This window comes from Xyrauchen texanus, chromosome 8, assembly GCF_025860055.1.
Source record: "Xyrauchen texanus isolate HMW12.3.18 chromosome 8, RBS_HiC_50CHRs, whole genome shotgun sequence".
Lineage (NCBI taxonomy): Eukaryota > Metazoa > Chordata > Actinopteri > Cypriniformes > Catostomidae > Xyrauchen > Xyrauchen texanus.
In genome coordinates this window covers 14,210,985-14,233,354 of record NC_068283.1, presented here as the reverse complement: position 1 = coordinate 14,233,354, position 22,370 = coordinate 14,210,985, and the positions used below count along the sequence as shown (strand labels likewise).

Genomic DNA, 22,370 nt, shown 5'->3' with positions numbered 1-22,370 from the left:
AATTTATTGTGAGAAGCGTGTGGAAGGCTACCCAAAACATTTGACCCAAGTTAAACAATGTAAAGGCAATGCTACCAAACACTAACAAAGTGTATGTAAACTTCCGAACCACTGGGAATGTGATGGGGGGAAAAAATACAAGCTGAAATAAATTATTCTTTCTACTATTATTCTGAAATTTCACACTTTTTAAATAAAGTAGTGATCTTAACTGACCTCAGACAGGGAATTTTTTCTGCCATTTTAGAATCACTTTATCTCAGTAACCGTCTTTTTATTGGGCACTTTCACTTTTGGATTAAATGAATCATGGATGATTGTGAATAGTGAATTGCTACAATGGCATCTGCTACAGAAAACAATTGATTTTGAATGATGCTGCATCCACACCACTAAGTGTCACTGTAAGTCCAAGATGTTCTACAATGAAAATTACATAAATCATACCCCGAAAGTAAATTATATATATTTTATAAATTGGTATATATTTTAATTAAATACGTACTATATCATAATTATTTACATATATAATAATTTACAAAAAATAATAATTTTAAATTAGAAAAAAGTGCCAGACTGCAATTAAGAAAAAAAAAGTGGTTAAAAAATCACACAGATATTTACCTTTCAATTTACGTGAATTGGAATAATCTAGCAACTTGGCTATTGTGTGTTCAAATTTGAGACATGACTCGGTGGCCCCGCCTCTCACGCCGAGGAGATAGGCGCATTTCCACTCGACCAATCAGCGGGCGAGTTCCTCGCATGTGTGTATTGTTTAAACTGCCCAAAGCACGCGAGCGCTGTGAGCACACAAACTACCACACAGAGACATGGCGGCCGCAGTGTCCGTGAGCTCAGCTGCAAAAGACGAGAAATCCTACACTGGTGCCAGTTTTACCACCAATCCACTCTATAAAAGTTACGATCAAACAGCCGAACCTGACAACTGGGGGTTTGAAACAGGTAAACACGCCAACTCGGACAACTGCGATGAGGTTTCGCCGACGGGCAGCGACTGTCTGCGACGGGTAGATGATGAGCTGACGGCCCTCAGTCCAGAGGAGATTGCGAGTCGTTTGGAAAGAATGAGAAGAGAGTTTTACAATCGGCGCAAAATAATTATCAAGAATCTCCCCGCCGATATCAGCAATCAGGTTAGTGTAAAACCCATTTGTTTTCCATCAGCTTTAAACTGGTTGAACTTTGAACAAGCGTCCCACTACACTACAGAGACTCGTGATTCGGCCACAATTTCCGAACTGTTCCAGTTATCGCTGACTCAGTAGTTGACGGACCATGGGGCATTCTCACTAATCCGGTCAAGAACATGGCCTGGTTCGGTTTTATTCCAAAATAAACTGTTATATTTTCCATATTGAAAGCGAAGCCCATTTAGGGCCAGTAATATTATGTTCTTAAAGAACAAAAATTGAGTTTGGTCCGTAAGTTTCATCGGTGTGATGTGTTCGAGTCATGGACGCTATCTTCAATTCGTTGGTAGTTGTTTATTAAGTTGCCAAAGATATAGAATTAGAAATAATTCACCCAAAAATGAAAGTTCTGTCGTCATTTACTCCCCATCATGCCATCCCAGATGTGTATTACTTTCTTCTGCTGAACACAAATGAAGATTTTTAGAAGAGAATTTCTGCTTTGTAGGTCCATACAATCAATGCAAGTGAATTGAGGCAAAAAATTTGAAGTTTAAAAAAGCATAAAGGCAGCATAAAAGTAGTCCATATATGTGAATGAGAAATGTTTCAATATGTAAGGCCTTTTTTTTTTTTTTTTTTTTTTTCCTATTATTTGGTGGTGATGTGCATGAATTTCATGTGAAGATTTCTAATAGAAGCAAAGTGACTTTAATATTGATATGTTTCTCACCCACACTATTATTATATCACTTCTAAAGGTATAGATTAAACCACTAGAGTCTTATGGATTACTTTTAAGTTGCCTTTATGTGCTTTTTGGAGCTTCAAAGTTTTTGGTCACCATTCAGTTGCATTGTATGGACCTACAGAGCTGAAATATTCTTCTAAAAATCTTTGTTTTCTGAAAAAGAAAATCATCGATGGCATGAAGGTGAGTAAAGTATGGGAGAATTTTCACTTTATTTCAAATTATTCTTTAAATCACAGTGTCTTGTTACCCAAAATCACAGTCCGATATTATATTTTGCTAAAAGTTCAGATGGGTCAGTTGGCTCTCGTTGTTTGTGGATGCTGTTCCCTTAGGAAAATGCTTGATTCATGGGGAAAACAGGTGTGTGCGCGTTTCTGTCTGGTATTGTTCCAGATCGGAATGGGAGCGATGAGGGTGACAAAAGACAGAAGGTGCTGAAACAAAACGTTCTGCTTTCACTGACACTAAAAGAAAGTGCTGGGTCATATTGAAAACAAAAAGTGATCTTTTTCTTACTCCTGTCCAAAAATAACTCTCATTTATCACTCAGATTATTTACTTGGTGGTTTTGATCATTTGTGACCCCCCCCCCAAAACAACACTTGTATGAATAAAAACTGCAGTTATTACAGGACAGTGCAAAGAGCTGTGTCACTCTGCTCATTCAAATCTAGCCTATCCATTGGATGGCTTTCTTTGATGCAAAATAGAGTACACAATTGTTCAATGAAAAGTCTCTTCCTTTAGTGGTAGAATTTAATTTGCTTTTGTTTCTATTTTTCATAATTGTTGTTTTTTTTTTTCCTTTCAGGAGGTGCATGAGCTGTTAAGCCACTATGATTTAAAGTACTGCTTTGTGGACAAATACAAAGGGACAGGTGTGTATGACTCATTATATTAACATATGACTGGACATGTGTTGCTTTTCTTTAAGAGAGTTGGCAATATTTCACATCACTTCAGTCACACACAAAATCCGCTATACAGGATATTTACACTATTTGCAAAGAAGCACAGTATTGACTGCGTTCCCCTGGGATTTGTTTTAGCAGTGGTGCTGTTGTGTACTCGTCTATGATCCTGTAACACCAGACCTGTATTTACGTGCGTTGCTGGATAAATAACTAAAAACGATCTTAGAATCATTATAGATGGGTGATTAATGTGTGCGTTTATATACTGGGAACTTTTGACACTTCTAGGGCTCTGGAAGCCCAGATAACAGAACAGACTCGTATAACAACTGTCAGCACTACTGAGTCCCTAAACCAGTGGATTTGGGATTTTACATTGGACCTTAAGTTGTGACTCAACACAGTAAAAAACGTAACCTGTATTTAATGCAGCTTGGGTGGAATATTCTTTCATTTTGCATAGTTTTGTTCATAGTTTTCAAGGAAAAGTGCATGTATCAAGTGCCTTTAATTTTGCTCACGGACCAATGAGCTGTGGGCTTGAGTAGGCTGTAGCAACAGTTAAATGGGAAAATGCCAGTTTCTTTATTTTCAATGAAAAATCCATTGGTTTAAACATTTACTATGTTGGCTTGGCAAAAATAAACAAAAGATTATTTAAATTAGTATACCAGAAACATCACAAGCTGAATCCGATGTAGCAGTCAGAAGATATTTAATAATGAAACAACAATACAGCTTCATTGATTATAATGAGATCTATTTGCTTTTTGAAATTATGCACCTTGTGTCTGGTTTAGACTGGGTGTAACCCCAAATATTAAAACTAATGCAAGTTTTAAGCGGGCTACCTATTTAATTTTTTGTAAACTTTACACTTCAAGGTTGATGTTTGGACATCTCCCATAAACAGTGGGGACGCCATTGTAACATATACATACTGAATTGCGATTGGGCTTTCTTTCTTACATTTAAGCACATACTGTATATCCATAAAGATGATGTGGCGTTTTAATATTCTTGCGCAATGCCAACAGAAAAAGATGCGTGCTGAACTATTTATGCAAACTTACATTTTAACTTGCCAAAAAAAAAGTACCTGCCTTGCAAGCACGGCTAGTGTTTGCTTCAAGAAATGCACATCTAGTTTATCAAATCTTATATATATATATATATATATTTTTCCATAAGATCACTGTTACTCATCATTTTACTGTCTTTCTATCCAAGCTTTTGTGACCCTACTGAACGGTGAGCAGGCCCAGTTTGCGATTAAGGAATTTCACCAGTATGTCCTCCGTGATCGCGAGATCTCCGTGCAGCTGCAGCCAACTGACGCTTTGCTATGCATCGCCAACCTGCCCAGGGCTTTCACCCAGCAACAGTTTGAGGAGCTCGTCCGTCCTTTCGGAAACATTGAGCGTTGCTTCCTGGTGCACAGTACCGCCACGGGTCACTCAAAGGGCTATGGCTTTGTGGAGTACATGAAGAAGGACTCTGCAGCGAGGGCAAAGTCAGAGCTACTTGGGAAGCAGCTTGGGTCACGCATGCTGTATGTGCACTGGACAGAGGTTGGCTCGCTCACTTACCCGATGCTCCACTCGCACTGCCTCTGTGTGGACCGACTACCTCAAAGCATCCACACCGCTCAGGATCTCCGCAATGTGCTTACTGGCATGCCTGCTCCCATATTCTGCCAGGTTGGTATGAGCACCTTACCTGTGCCATCTCACAAGTTTGAAAAAGATTTAGCATCACATTGTCCTGAATAGGATGTTATTCCAATTTATTTTAGGTGGGTTTTTTCTTTTCTTTAAAGGAAATATCTGTAATTTCTGCACCACTAGCATTACCAAACGGAGTTGCATGATGAAATACTGACCCCATTTGCATGCACATTAGGACTGTTTATTCCCTGGTTTTTGAAAGCAGCTTTCTGAAACGTCATGTGAACGTGAATGCTGTTTTTCTTACGCCGCTTAAAGGGATAGTTAACCCAAAAATGAAAATTCTCTTATCATTTACTCACCTTAATGCCATCCCAAATGTGTATAACAGTCATTCTTCTACAGAACACAATGAGTTTTATTCTAATCGCAGCTCTGTTGGTCTTCACAATACAAGTGAATGGTGACAACCTCAGAAGCTCCAAAAAGCACAAAGACAGCATAAAAGTAATCCATAAGACTTCAGTGGTTAAATCATGTCTTCAGAAGTGATATGATAGTTGTGGGGCAGTGAGATATATATATATATATGCGCCCTATTTTAAAATCTCCACCTTTGACCAGCCTTGACCAGTAGATGAAGGTCTTTCCATAATTTATTAAGATACAGTATAATAATTTTCCACCCTGTCTCTGTTTGAAATGCTCCGTTTTAAGCTCTCTGACCCTTTAAAACGTAATTGTAAATGCTACTGTTATAATTGGCTTACTTCGTGCAGTATACTAGTATAGTATTAACTAGTATACTGGATAATGTAGCTAAAGTAATTCCAGCTAAAGTAAAGTTATCAGTAGAAAAACCTCTTTTTTATTTTTTTATTTTTTTTTCAGTTTAGTTGTAAGATATCAGCTCACCTTTCATTCACGGTTATTTTTTGGAACACATTCAACTTAAATATTATCATTCGTAAACAAATTATATTCAAATGGTAATTTATAGAAATATATCAATCATGCACCTTTAACTTTTAAACACTCATGCTTTTATTTTGACATTCTAAACTCTCCAGGAAGTCCTGTAAGTGTGTCTGTTTGTAGGTAAGTTCACATTAGTTTAATTCGCTTATTAAAATTCTAATAAAATGCTCCTCCTTTGCCGTTCTAAATGCATATTATAAGTGAACCGAACTATTGAGAATCTACATCTGAGATGTTGTTCTTGAGTAGTGCTCAAATATTGCGCACCTCTGTGATGGCTAAAAATAGCCGTGTGTGTAAACAGAGCAGCGCCATTCACCGATGCGCTGGAGCTGCTCGTGCGTTTTATATATTTACTTATTAAACGCAGCCTTTTGTGATTTCACAGAGTTATCGCACATCTTCAAGTGGCTTTGATTAAAATGCATGAGTCATATGAACTATTTTAATTGTTTTTATGGTTCTTTTATGTAATTTTTTTGAGCTTGACCGTAACGAACATGACTAAAACACAGTATTGGATTTGGATCGGGCTCGTCGTACCGATAAACTATCCATCTAAAAGCTTCAGTATCGGAGCCGATACTGATCCAGGTATCGGATCGGGGCATTCCTGCCAGAAACACTTCAAAACAATCAAAGACTTCCATCTTGTGCATGTTTACAAAAGGCTAACAATAAAAAATCACACATGGGTGCAAAAATGGTCCGGAATGCCTTCTAAACAGCAAAAAAAAAAAATGTCCAGCTGAATGAAACGAAATGGAAGATCTCATTTTTAGAGTTATAACTTGACATTGCATCTTATAAAAGTGGTGCGAGATGAACGATAACCATCCATTCATCTAGTGTAGAAAAACATCAATATTTTTGCATTAACCGTGTGAAAAACATGAGCAGCGCGTGAACGTGCTCCGTTTTAGTCTCTCTCGTACCTCATAGAAGCGTGACTCTGACTGCATTGAGAATCGCCGCTGTGTTTGCAGTTATTTAGACGACCGGTTTCATCTTTATTGAACTGTTGGACATGATGTGAATGCACATAGTTTAATAAAAATATCGATACAGGGATCTAAAGTATCAGTCCAATATCATGAGAAAATGTAGCGAAACATATCGATATTTAATAGTATTGGCACAGCCCTAGTCATGACCCCTTTAAAACTGTATCTGTTTCTTACCCACACCTATTGTAACGCTTGTAAAGAAATTGATTTAAGCTCTGGAGTCGTATGGATTAATTATTTATTTTGGGTTTTCTGGCCACCATTCACATGTATTGTGAGGACCAACAGAGATAAAATATTCTTCTAAAAATCATCTTTTGTGTTGTGCAGAAGAAAGTAATACACATCAGGGATGGTATGAGGGTGAGTAAATGGGAGAGGTTTCATTTTTGTGTGAACTATCCCTTTCAGGTATTAAGAGAGGGCGGTTTAACACACCTCTCCCAGTGACTGCAGCTTATGTGGTCATGTAAATTAATAAGTGGTGTTCTTAAAGGTTTTATGAGTGAATGAATATGACCATATTAATTAGGCAGCGTCACTGGATGTATTTCTGCATTTATATCAACAAGTCAAATGTCACAAATTCAACTTTTCTTGGGAGTACAAAGGTGAATAGCAAACATACACCCACAATCAACTCGAACACCAATTTAAAATATCCGCTTCTGTTCTTTCGTCCGCGTTTGCCCAAGTGCAACAGAGGAATCCCGGACTAGATGTAAGAGGGAACCACCACTATTGCAGCACAATGCGGTGCAGGCGCGATCGAAAACTTAAAGGAAGCAAACACAGCAGCAACTAGGGATGCACCGATACCACTTTTTCTATTCCAATTCTGATATTGGGAAATCTCAGTATCAGTCGATCCCAAGCCGAAACCGGTGTTTTTTTGCATTATCCATTTAGAATATCTTTACATTATTGTGTGGAACTAATTGTGTGTACTCTTTAATATGTAAAGAAACACAAACCTCTAACTACACATTTAAATATAAATGTATAGCTTATTAAGAAACACTTTATTATTAACTGGTATACTGGATAATGTAGCTGCAAAATTAACAGTAATTCCAGTCTTCAAGTCATCGGTGAAGAAACCTCATGCCTCATTTACCTCGCTTGAAAGTAACAAACATGACTAACACAGAGTGTCCGTTTTGGATGGGGCTCATCGGACTGATAGCCGATCTGTCTAAAAGCTTCAGTATCGGAGCCAATACCGATCCAGGTATCGGATTGGTGGATCCCTAGCAGCAACTATGGCGCATTTCTGAGCCACATGTATACGTGGGTATAAGATAAACCGCATGTGAACCCAAATGCTGCTTTCAAGTTTTAAGTTACTTTCGCTCACCTGCATAATGTTTCTGGCCTTACAGTTGTGTCTGCATATTAAACTGGGCGAAGTCTTTTAACATGCATTAAATTAGAAGCATCACCTTTAAAATACGTATCAAGACAATGCAATGCATGTAACTGAATGTGAAAACTGAATAGTCTGCTGGAAATAACATTGGGTAATGATTGTAAAAGTTGTACATTCGACACCAATGTGGAATTGGTTAAAAGTTGTTCACTGTACATTTTAATTTTGTTTTTCCGCAGTACATGGGTTACGTCAGCAAGGGGGGGGGGAATTCAGGGGCGTTGCATTTGTCAAGTTTTTGATTAAAGTATCTGAAGAGAAAAATGATTTTGAATGATGTACTCTGACTCATGTGCAATAAGACATTAATAAGACAAAGACATTAAGGAAGTAAATGGGGTCTGTTTTGATTTCATGTCAAATGTGTTTGCTAGAGTGGCAGATAGCAACGTTGCAGTCAACACACCATTTAATTATTTCTCCAATGCCAGATTTTTAATTTGAAGTTTCATTTGCAACCCTTCAGCTCTTTGTTATTTCGGATGCACTGCAATGCTTATTTACCTAATTATCTGGTGGAACATTATCTGCCTTCTGCAATATTAGGATGATGAAATCCTGGGTGCTTATGAATACAGCGCTAATGAAGAATGGTGGAAATATTGAGCTAATTTGACTGATCAGCCAAATGCCACAATTTGAGACTGGCCTTTTAATTAAGGCGTGAACAAGATGAAGTGGTAGAAGTTGCTCACCCGAAGTATTAAACTTTGTTCTGTACTGTTTGTGCTAGGGTCTAGAGATTCACCGTTTTAATATATTGTGTGCTGATACAAAATGTGATTATACCAATTGTTTGGTTCTGCTTTTTAATGCTACCTTGTTTCAAATTACTGATAATTGCACAACTTAGTTACTTTTAGTATCTTTACACTAAACGGAGCACATTCTTAACTTGCATTGAGGAAGCTTGCCTCAACTTGTCATTCTTTGCTTGTCAAGCTTTCAGGTGAGTAATCAAATTAGTTGTTAATGGTATTTCCACATGAAATTTTAGCAGTGCAACTCTTGACACCCAAAGTAATTAGAAATTAAAGAGACATTTGTTTTTATACATGGCATGAGTTGTAGGCTTGTTGTCTGGCACAATTTTCTGCCCTCTTTTGACAGGAAATAATCATCCCTAATAATTGTGTTTTGGTTTTTGGGGGTGGGAAGGGGGGTTTATGCAGATAATTGCTTTATTTGCCTATATCAATGTGTGGCTAATACACGGACATGAACGATACCTTAAATCTCAAGCCAAGCTTCTCTATCTCATCTAAATTTCCACTTGTGCTGATCCTCTTACTGTTGAAAATATTGTTGATAAAGACTTCAGCCTCTGTGCTGACATTTATCCATTGCATTTATCCACTAGATGGCTGACATTTATACTGACATTTACAATGATTTAACTTTTATGACCATTTCTGCACTTTTCAGAAGAAACTGATAATTCTGTTAACATCTGATCTGTTTATTTTTATACAAGATTGAGTTTACACACCATCATATCAGTCAAACATGTAAATGTCATTATTTGTCCTTAAGTGGAACACAAGCAATTCTGAATGCCTTGTGCTCCGTTTCATATGATGACCAATGAGATTTGAGAGCTGCAGCACACATTAATAACATGTAAAGTTACATTTAAGTTGAAAAGCCTTTACAATAATTTAAATTTACTTGTAGCGCTTTCACCTTTGACCTGCTTTCCCTGCATTGGTTACTGTGGTGACCACCACCTGACTGGGCCAGGTGCTGTCAGTCAGCAGGTCATTCTGGAATGAGAAAATGCTGTTGCCTTTTTCATATGTTAAACACAAACAACACATACACTATGGGCTGTCAGGCAGTGCTTGGGATAGTTTGTTGTTGTCATATTTCCCTTCAATATGGAATTAGAAGAAGCTTTGAGAGGTTAATGCTCATTAAATCTGTTATCCTGTGCTCCCCGTTCAATTTCACAGGTTTTAGGCAGGTATTGAACTGGCCACATGTAAATGAGGCTCCAGTCATGTGTAAAATGGTCAAATAATGTTTAATTATTTTTTTTAGCAATGTCTACTCAGACTTAACGACTCATTGTATTTGGTTGTTTAACATGATTCCCACCAGAGCAGATAGGCTTGGGAGCCATTATTAATCTTAAAGGTTCTGTCAAACGTTTGTCTCCTTTGTGCAATTATGCATGTGTTCCCCATAGATTAGGTTTCTTTGTGCATATTCTACAGCACAGTACTGGCTTATTTTTGGCAGAGTGATTACGATGTGTTTCAGTTAGTTACTGCCAGTGCTCAGAATTGCTTTTTTCCTTGTAGCTTTTTTTCCAACTTTGCATAATGGGTCCTGTTCCTTAGCGATGCTATGAGTGATTCTTTTAGTACTTGAAGAATACTAAATTGGTTCTAACAAGGCTTCTATAATAGGTAATGTAATCAGTTTGGGTTGAGGACCGAATCAAAATGTGACCCCTTTTTCACAATATGGTACATGCAGTCTGTGCATCCATCGAGTGCAAGAAGCTTCATTTCACAGACTGCAGATGTCAATTTAAATGTGAAAAGGGAGTTTTAAAAAATAGCATTTTGGTCTCTTTCATCTCAAACCAATTGCATCGCTTCAGAAGATTAAATGAATCGGGTAGTATGGATTACCTTTATGCTGCCTTATGTCCTTTTTGGAACGTTTTGGACTCTATTGACTTGCATTGTATATAAACCCATATCTACATCAAAATATCTTTGAAGGAAATCAAATGAGGTTGGGAGCAGGTGAACATAGAGTAAAATTTAGCGGGAACGTTCGGGTGCGGGATAGAAACTTGGGTGAGCGGGATGGAAAAACAGTGCCACGCAGACCTCTAGGTGGAATAATGCAGACGTTCAAGAAGCATGTTAGAAATAATTTGGTTTCAGGATATTATTTAAACTAACTGATTCTGACAAGGAACTGTAGTTATTTCCCAACCCTAGTTTTCCATTCTGTTGTTTTGTGGCGTTGACAGTAGTTTTGTGTGGGCCACGTCATTAAAGATACCGTCACATTTACTGATAGACATGGCAGTCATTATGTCTGTTGCTCCGGATGATTGTTTCTTAACGTAACCCTTAATATTTTGTACTGTATTTTGTGATGAATAGACAAATTTATCACTGCACTTTTTGACCTTTTTAAAGAGGTTTTACCAGTATAGAATTTAATATAATTTATTTTAGGCAAATGACTAGAGGTGTTAATTTTGCAACTTGAATGCAATGTTGACATAGAACATCAGCCTAAATTTAGGATTAAAAGGACAATCACTCTGGCGAAATCTGGAATTGGATTGATCCAGACACCCAACTGGGCACAGTGGTTATGGCTCAAGGCTCACTAACCCTGTGGCGATTGTGTCGGCAGTCTTGTGTTTTTCAGCATTGAGCATTACACACTGCGCTACACCACATTTGCTACATCCCCAGTGAAAACGGGGTTTTCCTAGAGATTTCATTACCTAGCCATAATGATTCTGCACTCACTAGACAGCATTTTGGTTCTTTAAAAAAAACATTCCCTCTCCCCCACAGCTTGCTCAGGGTCAAGATTCCAGTTTTCGACGGTTTGCAGTGCTGGAGTTCTCCACGCCAGATATTGCTGAAGAAGTGCAGCGCCAGACTAATGGAAGAGCTTTGGGTGGCACTCCCATACGGGTGTCCTTCTGTGCACCTGGACCACCTGGAAGGAGCATGCTAGCCGCCCTCATTGCTGCACAGACTATGGTGAACACTGTCTCATTCTTTGGTGTACTCCTAAATGAGTCCCATGCATTACTTCATAGGCACTGACCTTTTCATTAGGGCAATATGATTCACAGATGCATTGCAATGCAAATTTATAATCAGAAATGTAATGGCTCATGGAGTGTATTAATGCATATGCAATGCATAATTCATGTCGCAGTCAATAAGAAAATCTTTCCGAGGCTAAGGTCCATTGGCGATTTATGGCACTTTAAGTTGCTCTCTGCAACCATAAGTCTTCAAATATTTTTTATTTTTTTAAATGCTTCATGGGAATATGACTAACATTCAAAATCATATTGAACATTTCCACTCAATAGCTAAAGGAACACTATCCAGTTCTTGTTGGTGTCAGCTACAAACTGGGAACCCTTAAGCAAATATCAAAGCTACTGAATTTAGGAAAGGATGACCTGAATCCGAAGGTCTTAAGTGTTTTATTGCTGCAGATTTGCACTCCTGTTGACAAATTGTTACAAGAATAATTTTGTAAAAGCATCCTGATTTCCTGAAACAAAATCAAATGGAATCCTAAGGTGTCTGAAGATTGTTTCTCCCAAGTTTTGTGTGTAAATGTCTACCTGTTTCTACAGGCCTTGAACCGAGGGAAAGGTCTCCTCCCTGAGCCCAATGCCATGCAAATCCTTTCCAGCTTGAATAACCCTGCCACATTCAAGATGCTGCTGGCGTCTCTCAATCCAGGACAGAAACAAGGTGTTTTCTCCTATAATTTTTCTATGATGCGGTTTTCTTGCCTAGATGAGTTTTCGTCTTGCCCTTTCAGTGGTATGGAGTATAACAATAGGATTGCGTTAGTAAGACTGTTCACTTTCTCAATGGACTTCCAGGGATTAATCTTACAAGATAGACCTACCATAAACCTCCATAGAAGCATGATTCTGTAAATGTGTTATTTCTTAAGTAAAAGAAAGTTGAATGCATTCCATCTTGAAGAAATACATTACCCTTTATTCTGAAGAGAGATCCAACAGTCAGATGTCACTTTTAGAAATGTTAAAGGGGTAGTTCACCCCAAAAAAAAAAAATTCCCCCATTTACCTGGTCTCATGCCACCCCTGATGTTTGACTTTTTTTTTTTTGCTGAACACAAATGAAGATTTGTAGAAGAATATTTCAGCTCTGTAGGTCCATACAATGCAAGTGAAGGGTGATCAGTACTTTGAAGCTCAAATCACAACGCAAACTTGGAACTAATCCATAAGACTCCAGTGTTTTAAATATCTTCAGAAGTGTTCATGACACCTCAGGACCCACTGGAGCCAAATAAGACCAATTTCCTTCATAGTGCCCACTCACGAGACACAGCACGCTGAAAAAATATGAGGCTAAATCCAGCTTCTCAAGCACTTCGATCCTTTCACTGAATATGAAACTGACGATTAATTTCTTCCTGGCCACTATGCAACTCGATCACTGGTGGGTCAAATCTGAATATTTACTAGCCAGTGGCTAATAACAGACATATTTTAGTTGTATATCACAAAATTGTCGCATATGTGAATGATTTACTTGCAATATAGAGGGCAGGTGTAGGACTTTCTTCGGCGGAACATTTTTAGGAGAATATTTCAGCTCTTTTGGTCCATACGATGCAAGTGAATGGTGGCCAGACCTTAGAAGCTCCAAAAAGCACAGGCTTTATAAAAGTAATCCATAAAACAGTGATTTAATCTGTCTTCAGAAGCGATATAATAGGTTTGTATGAGAAACAGATCAATATTTATGTTCTTTTTACTTTAAATCAGTTTTAAAACTTTCAGATGTGAAAGTGTAAGTAAACCAGTTCCACGTGACTTTCAGATGTTTTTCTGACACTGCGTTTGGAGCTTCAAAATTTTGGCCAACATTCACTCAATTTCTTGGAGCTGGTTGGTTTTGTTTCATGGCTTAGAACTTTATAACTTTATATTGACATTGGCTGCTGAAAAGTCTCTCACGGTTGCTTTTTTGTTTCTCACTGCACTTTTGAATGACAGTCGTCTCTCAATATGCAGGCCTGCTGGGAGCTGCACCTGCAGTACCTTTGCTGGCTAACCCTGCCCTCTCTGCTGCCTTGATGCAGATGTTGCTCCAAAACCAAGTCCAGCAGGTACAAACCCTCTAACATTCCCTTTCAACACCTGCCAATGTCCCAGCTGCATGCATTCTAGCTCTCACTGTCTTTTCTCCCCTCATAGCAAGCTCTTTTAGGAAATCCACTTCTCTGGGCACAGGTTCTGTACAGTAAAGAGTACAATGTCCTCCCTTGTGTGAGTGGTTACTCTGTGTGCGTGTGACGTGGTTGTGTATTTTATTTGACCGAATCGCAATATTAAGTTACTTGATTGGTCAGAATATTCATCAAACTGTTCTGCTTTGCTGTGCTTTTACACCTTTTTTATTTTGTTGTATTTGACCGTCTTAAAGGGGTCATGAATTGGAAAATCTAATTTACCATGATATTTTGACACATAAGAGCTCTATCATAACAGACAATACATTTCACGTTAGTCCAAAAATAATTATTTATTGAAACCAAGGTGCCAAAATTGCTTGTTCTCCATTTCGTCCTCACTAATACGTCATAGTGAGGTATTAGATCAGCACAGGCCAGCCTCTGCATAAACCGATCAACGCCTACTTTGTTGACACTGCTTAGGCCCGCCCCCCCGTCTTGTCGTTAGAGTAGAGCGGTGAGGTGCGTGTTGTGTTTTTTTTTTGGGAGCAGCAGGAGGTGTCACGATGGTCATGAAGATGTTGCAGTGCCAGGTTGTGGTAAACTAGACCTCTTGCATTTGCGTCACAAGGATCCAAACATTAAGAGTGGCTGATGTTTATTTTTAGATAAGTCCCGGATCACATCGGTAAGAACGTGTTTGTTTGTTCATTTCATGGGCGATGATTCTTTTACTAACAAGACACAGTTCAAAGCAGGCTTTGCGGAGAGACTTAAATCAGAAGTTGTTGCAATGCCAACTATATTTGTCCTGACAGTGACGTCTCAACAAACAAGTGTAAGTATCCATGTTAAATGATTTGCTTCGTATGTTACAGACTTTTAGATGTACCGATTATTTAATTTGATCCTAGTGATTTGTCACTCGTGTATTAGTTTTAATGCACACCGATCTCCAAGCAGCATATATTTTCTTGTTCTGTTGGCATGATGGCACAATTGCCACAGATGCACCTATAGAGTACTGATATCAATATATTTAGACAATCTCTTTCCTTTTTAATGAAAACATGACTCATTGTAATGAAAAACGTATGTGTTTGTCACTACACTGAATATATGATGAAAGATGATTATATGACGAACGACAGTGCGACAAACACTGGTGAATGTATCCTGTATTTACATGTACATTAAATGTGATAGCACCATGTATTTACACTTTATTTGATACTGTCATGCGTTACTCTGCATTTGTAAAACACAGAAATGTTTCACCGTTGCACACAGTTGTGTCAAGTCTTAGTTTAAACAAGTATAAAAGTAATGCCCATTACACAAATAGCCAAGTAAACAAGTTTGTGGAGGGGGTTAATTCGGGATCAGACTCTGGCTCAAACGTGTATGGATGAATTCCTCCGGTTGGATAAGTGTAAACGCCCCAGTCATTACACCCCACACTTGCGTAATGGCAGGGACGTTTACACTTAGTAACATGCAAAGATGTTACTCAATCACAGCAGTTGGCGTTTACACTGAAGTCTTCAAGAATACACGCCCCAATAAATGGAGCATTTGAATCAGAGGCTCAAAATCTGGATAGAAGATGAACAATTATTCCTAAATTATGACTACTACTAATGAAAAAAAAAAATAATCACACTAACATAAGTGGTCTTCCAGAAACATTATAAAATAAAAATCCAATTCATGACACCTTTTAGTGTCCTTTCCAGAAGGCAATTTACAGGGTGATATTTATTTATTTATTTCTTTTAAATGTCATACTAATGTAAGTATCCCTCCACAGGCTGGATTGCTGAGTGAAAATCCTTTGGCATCTCTTCCTCTCCAGCAAGGAATTAATATGCTGGGGGAGTTACCTCAAGGTATAGGCTTGTCTTCCTCATTTTATTGGGGTGGTGCGAAGTATCTCTGAAATATCTGGGGCAGGGCCGTAACAACAATATCCTTTTAAAATATTCAGTATTGGCATTCAGCAGATCACAAAGAGTTTCAGAGGAATATTTCAGCTCTGTAGGTCTATACAATGCAAGTGAATGGTGGCAAGAACTGTTAAGATCTGCTTGATCTGCTTTTTGGAGATTCAGAGTTCTGGTCACCATTCACTAGCATTGTATACACCTACAGAGCTGAGATATTCAATAATCGAAATGTTTGTTCTGTAGAAGTAAGACATTCACTTTAAAAAAAGGCACAGCTGGTCTATGCAGTGTCTGTAGGCTTGAATTCTCTGTGCGGGCGCGATCTGCTGGCTTTCGATATTGCTTGCATAATTGTTTTATTCAAGCAGAGAGTATATCAAAATGAATGAAGTGCATTTTAGCCAAAATTACTTTACCTAGATAGCATTATGCAATCTGAGTTTTTAAATATTTTTATCAATTTTATTATTCATCAGAATAATCATTAGTTTACTCAATTACAAAAGTAATTGTTAGTGATGGCCCTAGGTTGTCTTATTGAAGGTAGTTGTACACCCAGGTAATGATTTAAAAATTATAAATTCCATCTATTGGTTCTAGCACCTGACATTTTTAATTATTTAAAAATGTGGAAACCCTTTGTGGATTAATGTGGTGTTTTTAATTTTACTCAGGTGGGATTGCTCAAAGTTTGGGCTTTCAGAATGAGCCTCTTGGGCCCATCAAACAACCATCCCTGGGCCGACCACTAGGCAGAGAAATCGACTCCCCAACCACCCCAATCGGCTTTCCCCCAACACCCTCTCCTGCATTGCAGGGAATGAGCATGTCCCTAATGGGTGGCATGTTGGGAGCAGATGGGCAAACTCTTCCAGGGGTGAGACCGTTATTAACTGCTTATCTTCTAGCTCATTCTGTTTGGCAACACGTTCTTTTATCATGTAGGGTACTTTATCTTCATGCTCTCCCTATTGAAGGGTTTGATTAGTCAGTTGATAAGTGCTGTATTTTGATTTTGAACTGTTCTACCTGTTAAGATGTCTTCAGACTATTGCAAAAACATCTGAAGCATAGTTTCTTCTTGAGCTGAATGATTACAAATGAAACGACATTCCTGGTGTTTACATGCACCATATGCTAATGACTACCAAAAATCGACTTGTTAAAAAAAATGTGAGATTTTAATTTTAAGTCATCGGATTATCTACATTTGATGTCAAAATGTGGCACAAACTGCGTTGTGTATTGATTTTAATTTATAAAAGGCGTTAGTGTAGTGGCTAGCACTTCTAAACCATTTCAGAGGAAATTCTAATGTCATATTATCAAAGATGAAAAGCATCATATTTATATATACATTAGTTTGCTTGAATCATTTCCTCCCTCTTCAAAGGTATCTCTATTGGGTGAGCCTCCTAAAGAAGTATCCCAGAACCCCTTTCTCAGTACTAGTTTATTCCCATCTTCAGGTAAGTCCACCTGTTGTCTTGTTTGTCTGTATGTTTGTTTTCATTGTCGTTTTAATTTACAAACATAAAGCCTTGCTGCATTGCCTAAATCAGAATCTTTTGTCTAGGTGCCAGCACACGTGTCCACCCCTACAGGAAGAGGACGGCACTAGGCAGCACATCAAACCAACGCTCAAACCATAGCATCCACTCAAACTACAGCCTGCGCTTCCAAGAGTCTTACACACCAGAGTTTCCACCTCTGCACCAGGTTAGCTCATGTGTTTTAACCACTAACTTAACTGAATAAGTAACTGCTTCACTGATCCATACTCCCTAGGTGTTTTGTAACCATTTTGTACCCCCATTTAAAGGACCCTTTGGCTCACTTGTATAAGCAGGAGGAGGCTTTAGAAAATGCAGCACTTTCCAGCTATGGATTGCAGGTATGACCTCCCACCGTTGCAACTACATTAAGGATTCTGTTCAGCCATTACACAAGTGAAATCATTATAGTCTCATTCTCTCTTAAGCAGTCCAGACATGCATGCTTCAGTGATCCAGGGTCTCCATTCAGCTACCCGCCCAGCCCCCCTCAGTCCTCTTATTTCAGTTTTGGAACCCCTACAAGCATACCCTCCACCCAGCTCAATAAGGTATAGTACTTTGCTTCTAACTGATATTGTATAGTCTCTTAACATTATTCAGCCTCAGAAGGCAAACCAAATGTCCAGGAGTCAGTTTGCACAGAGGTTTATTTACAAGCTTTTACAATGGCCCTTTTAGAGGAAGTACTAGTTGCTGGGTTTGTAAGGTTTATAGCAGGGTAGGGTTACATGGTATATCGGTACTAACATAATATCGAGATCCCAAAAAATGTAAAGCAGTATGATGTCGTCATGTTAATTTCGGTACCATATTTAAGTATACTGCCATTAGCAAGATGTAATGTGAGTTTTGAGATTAAATCAAAGACCATTTTAAAATGATAAAGGTCATATATATTACACACCAATACAAATATTAAAGTCACCTGCCTAATATTGCGTAGGCCCAGAACCGTCTTTTCTTAAGCTTCTTGTCCACCGCTAGGACGAATAATTCGAAGAATAGTAAGTAACTGTTCAAGCAGCATTTCCTCTTGAGCACAGTTCAGTATGGTAAGATTACAAACCATTCCCGACCCATATTCCCCAGCATGGTTGGCTAACCTTGCTTGACTGTCCTGTTGGACTGCCTTTTAATAAGTGACGACTCATGATTGGTCACTTGCACAGTCAGTGCATTCTAATCCCGATTTCCCAGCACGGTGATGGAAAAAGAAACCGTAACCATGCCAGCTAGCCCGGATTAGTACGGAATGGCAATGAGAACTTTTTTGCCAGATGGTAGAAAAGCGGCAATTAAAAATATGCAGTGTGGTTCCAGATTTAGCAAAGAGGTAAATGTGGACCACACTTTATGGCAGCAAGCAAAAGTCTGGCCATAACTATGTATTTAACTCTGCACATTATATTTACTTTTGCTGTTATAAGGAGCGAGACTTGATTAGATCACACAGTAGGACACAAGCCCAAAGATGACTTATCTGGATCCATTTCAAAACTCTCATTCCATTATCAGAACAGTGTTGTATTTCTGATGCTCCCATTAGTGCGCAACGGTCATCATTTTATGGTTTTATTCGCATAGATGGACAGAATAACTGTTGAGTGGCCCAAAAAGTTAAATAAGTGGTTTGTGTGCGTGCGTGTTTTAAAAAAAAATATATATATTATTGTTTTTTAGGCTGTAGGAATGCCACCAATGACTCCTTCCAGTATATTTTCTGCCGCACCTGGTGCTGGAATGAAGGTAGGCCATCTTCAGCCCTGGTGTCTGTCATCTATATTTACTAAGTGTCATTTATGGCATAAGTGTGTCAGGAACCTTTCATCGGATATTTTTAGCGTGGATCTTCAATTCCTTTTATTTATTTCTCTATTTAGACTCCTATCGGTGGACAGAAGCGTCTGTTCTCCCATCTCATCCCATCTCCAGAGCCCAGTCCGGAAGGTGGCTATGTAGGTCAGCACTCTCAGGGTCTCGGGGGCCACTATGCCGACTCCTACCTGAAACGCAAGCGCATCTTTTAACCAGCATTTAGGGCTTCCTCTGAACCAACAGTTTTAAGGAATGGCACCGAATGAACACCCCCTTTAAATGTGTTTGTGTGTGAGAGAGGGTGAAATGGAGAGATAGGCCTCGCAGGAACCTCTGAAGGACCCTGAAGCTTGGATTATCATGCGTCAAGTTTAAGTTTGTGTATATAATTTCAATGCCTTTTTGTAAATAGTTGTTTTATTTTGTTGTTTTATTTGCCTTTTTAATTTAGTTTTATTTATTTTTTTGTAAACCCAAAGATCCAACAGTCAACACAATGAAAGGAAAGGGTTTCCTCCCCCTGTTGGTCAGAATAGACCAATTTTGTAGGCTTTTTGTTTCCCTTTTCATTGTTTATTTTTAATTTGAATTAAGCAGGACAATAGCCTTTTTTCAGCTATGCCTCTTGTCAGTTGTGTATATAGTTAAGTAGTCAGAAATGGCTCCCCCATATCAAACTTGTCCACTCATTTACTAGTCTAATGCCAAGCCTAATATGCTTGAATATTGCGTATCTGTGCAGAGGAAATGGTAGCCGTCTATACTGTTCTGTAAGTTAACTGTCTTTGTCTTTTTGGGGAGCTCTGATGCTGGTTTAATTTTAGTTTTAGCTCAAATTTCCCCCCACCACCACCTTGCACCGTATTTGTGTTGCACTACTTTCATTCCTCCATCCTATATAAAAGAGTCAGGGTTTTCTGAGCTGAATGTTTAAGTGTTGCACTTGGAGGATAATGTATCATGTATCTTCATCCTTTTCGTCACCTGTAATGGTCTATTTCAGCCTTGTTCAGGCTAGTTCTTGGGTTTTGCCTGCTCTCCCACCTCTCTTCCCTCTTACGGTGTTCAATCTGCACAGTTTGCTGTTGCAAAGAGTTAACATTTTTGCCGTCACATAAGAAGCCCCAGCTGGTTGGAGATGGAGTATGGTGCGCCATTCTCCCCTCACCAGGCTCAAAGTACTACTAAAAGCTCAGTATGACAGCTGTTGCTTCTGTAACTCCCATGTCAAACTCCCATGTCAATGTCTTGTTCTTTTGTACAGTACCTCTCCTCTGCAGTCCAGTAGAGGGAGCCAGTTAACTTTTAAAGGGATAGTTCACCCTAAAATTGACAATTACTTAACCCTCATGTTCCAAACCCAGTAGGGTAAATTATATAACATTTTGGTGAACTATCCATTTAAGGTGGCAACCGCCTGCTTTTTTTTTTTTATTTATTTTTCCCCCCCCCATGTCTTTTTAAATGCGAGCCAACAGTCTGAAACAGGCCGGACCTGTGCCCCAGTGTGACATTAATTTTACCGTCATAACTGTGACTACATTTCATCTTTGTGGGTTTGCTGTCACCCTGAGGGGAAGGAGCTTCTGCAGACTGGAATGTGATTGACGTATGATTGAGTACTTGGTCTGTGTGTGACTTATTAATCTGGTTGACATTTTGATTTGTGATAACCCATTACCTCTGACATGTACTGCGGCTTACAGTGGAACCCAGAGTTACTTGTGTACTAAAAATGGCAGTGTTTACTGTAATCTCTTCCCACTGTGAGCCTTAACTACATTTAACGTTTGTTCATTTGCGGTGTACACGCTTGAGCTAGATTTATATTTCTCTGGAGTCTTGAACTCGTGTTCTTACATTTCTTCTAGTCTGTAATGATATCAAAATTGCTGCTCTATATTTTGTGTGTATCCATTTGAGTGAAATTGCACAGTGCAGTATCTTGTAAATGATTTTTCATGTGCGATGTGTGGTAAGGGCTGCTGCTGTGTAAAATGAACTGAAACTTTCACATTATTCATCTGTTAAATGAACGCTTCATCAATCATTCTTTCCTTGTACAGCTCTACTGATTTGTTTTTGTGACATTTGAACAAGTAAATGTTATTTAAGTTCTCTTTCATGAAGTTTTGTGGTGAATTAAATATACATATATGCACACTACACTGCAAACAACAAGCTACATGCTAAGTATGTGCTGTAATTTCAGAGGGAAGTTCAGGAATTATTTGAACCAAGGCTTGTATAAAATGTTAATATCTTAATGTAAACAACTGTATAATAGTGAAAATGAAGAAAAGTGTGTGTGTATAATATAAAATAATCTTTGCATACCAATGAACACTGACCACTTTAGGTACACCTGAACATCTACTTATTCATGTAATTATCTAATCAGCCAATCATGTGGCAGCAGTGCGATATATAAAATCAAGCAGATATGGGTCAGGAGCTTCAGTTAATGTTCACATCTACCATCAGAATGGGGAAACAATGTATCTCAGTGATTTGGACCGTGGCATGATTGTTGGTACCAGACGGGCAGGTTTGAGCATTTCTGTAACTGTTGATCTTCTGGGATTTTCACACACAACAGTCTCTAGAATTTACTCTGAATGGTGCCAAAAAAAAAAAAAATCCAGTGAGCGGCAGTGCTGTGGATGGAAATGCCTTGAGAGAGGTCAATGGAAAATGGCAAGACTGGTTCGTGCTGACTGAAAGCAGAGGCTGCAGTGGGCCTACCATCTGTTTACCTATGTTATAAATCAACCTTATTTAGCTCTTAATTACACAATTGATTTTCTTATAAAACATGCTCATTTTGTTATCTTCAATAAAAAAAAGGACTATTTCAGTAAATTTTAAGTGTCAAAACAACTCAATTTGTCATGCATCTCTGGTGACTTTGGCTGGAATAATAAAAATGATTACATGTAATAAGCCAATGTTCTAACAAATTGATTTCAAGATATTAAGTTATGCAATGGATATGTACAGTTGAAGTCTGAATTATACATGCACCTTAGCCAAATACATTTAAACTCTGTTCTTCACAAGTCCTGACATTTAATCATAAAAAAATTCCCTGTCTCAGCCTAGTTAGGATAATTTATTTTAAGAATGAGAAATGTCAGAATAATTAAGAGGATGATTTATTCATTTATTTCATTTTCATTTATGCATTTGGCAGACGCTTTTATCCAAAGC

The 22,370-nt window shown here is 38.4% G+C and overlaps 1 protein-coding gene across 3 annotated transcripts; it reads left to right on the top strand.

Annotated features, from left to right (window-relative positions):
* The first annotated feature begins 825 nt into the window (after positions 1 to 825).
* LOC127648032 (ribonucleoprotein PTB-binding 1-like) lies at positions 826 to 21,321 on the top strand. 3 transcript variants are annotated; one of them, XM_052132604.1, is made up of 14 exons: positions 826 to 1,157; positions 2,720 to 2,786; positions 4,053 to 4,522; positions 11,455 to 11,646; positions 12,261 to 12,381; positions 13,683 to 13,777; positions 15,654 to 15,732; positions 16,464 to 16,666; positions 17,183 to 17,258; positions 17,366 to 17,508; positions 17,612 to 17,683; positions 17,771 to 17,893; positions 19,026 to 19,091; positions 19,226 to 21,321. In XM_052132604.1, exons 1-14 carry the CDS (start codon positions 834 to 836, stop codon positions 19,370 to 19,372), a joined length of 2,178 nt encoding a protein of 725 aa, XP_051988564.1. In that variant the 5' UTR covers positions 826 to 833; the 3' UTR covers positions 19,373 to 21,321. The 3 variants fall into 3 exon arrangements, with proteins under 3 accessions (XP_051988564.1, XP_051988563.1, XP_051988562.1); XM_052132603.1 differs by having other exon boundaries at positions 13,665 to 13,777; positions 17,774 to 17,893; XM_052132602.1 differs by having other exon boundaries at positions 13,665 to 13,777.
* The last annotated feature ends 1,049 nt before the right edge of the window (positions 21,322 to 22,370 follow it).

Bases quoted from the DNA above. Each gene is read 5' to 3' on its own strand.
- LOC127648032 (XM_052132602.1), top strand. From the start codon at position 834: ATGGCGGCCGCAGTGTCCGTGAGCTCAGCTGCAAAAGACGAGAAATCC. The intron at 15,733-16,463 runs GTATAGGCTTGT...AATTTTACTCAG, and splicing joins GCTGGGGGAGTTACCTCAAG to GTGGGATTGCTCAAAGTTTG. The intron at 19,092-19,225 runs GTAGGCCATCTT...TTCTCTATTTAG, and splicing joins CACCTGGTGCTGGAATGAAG to ACTCCTATCGGTGGACAGAA.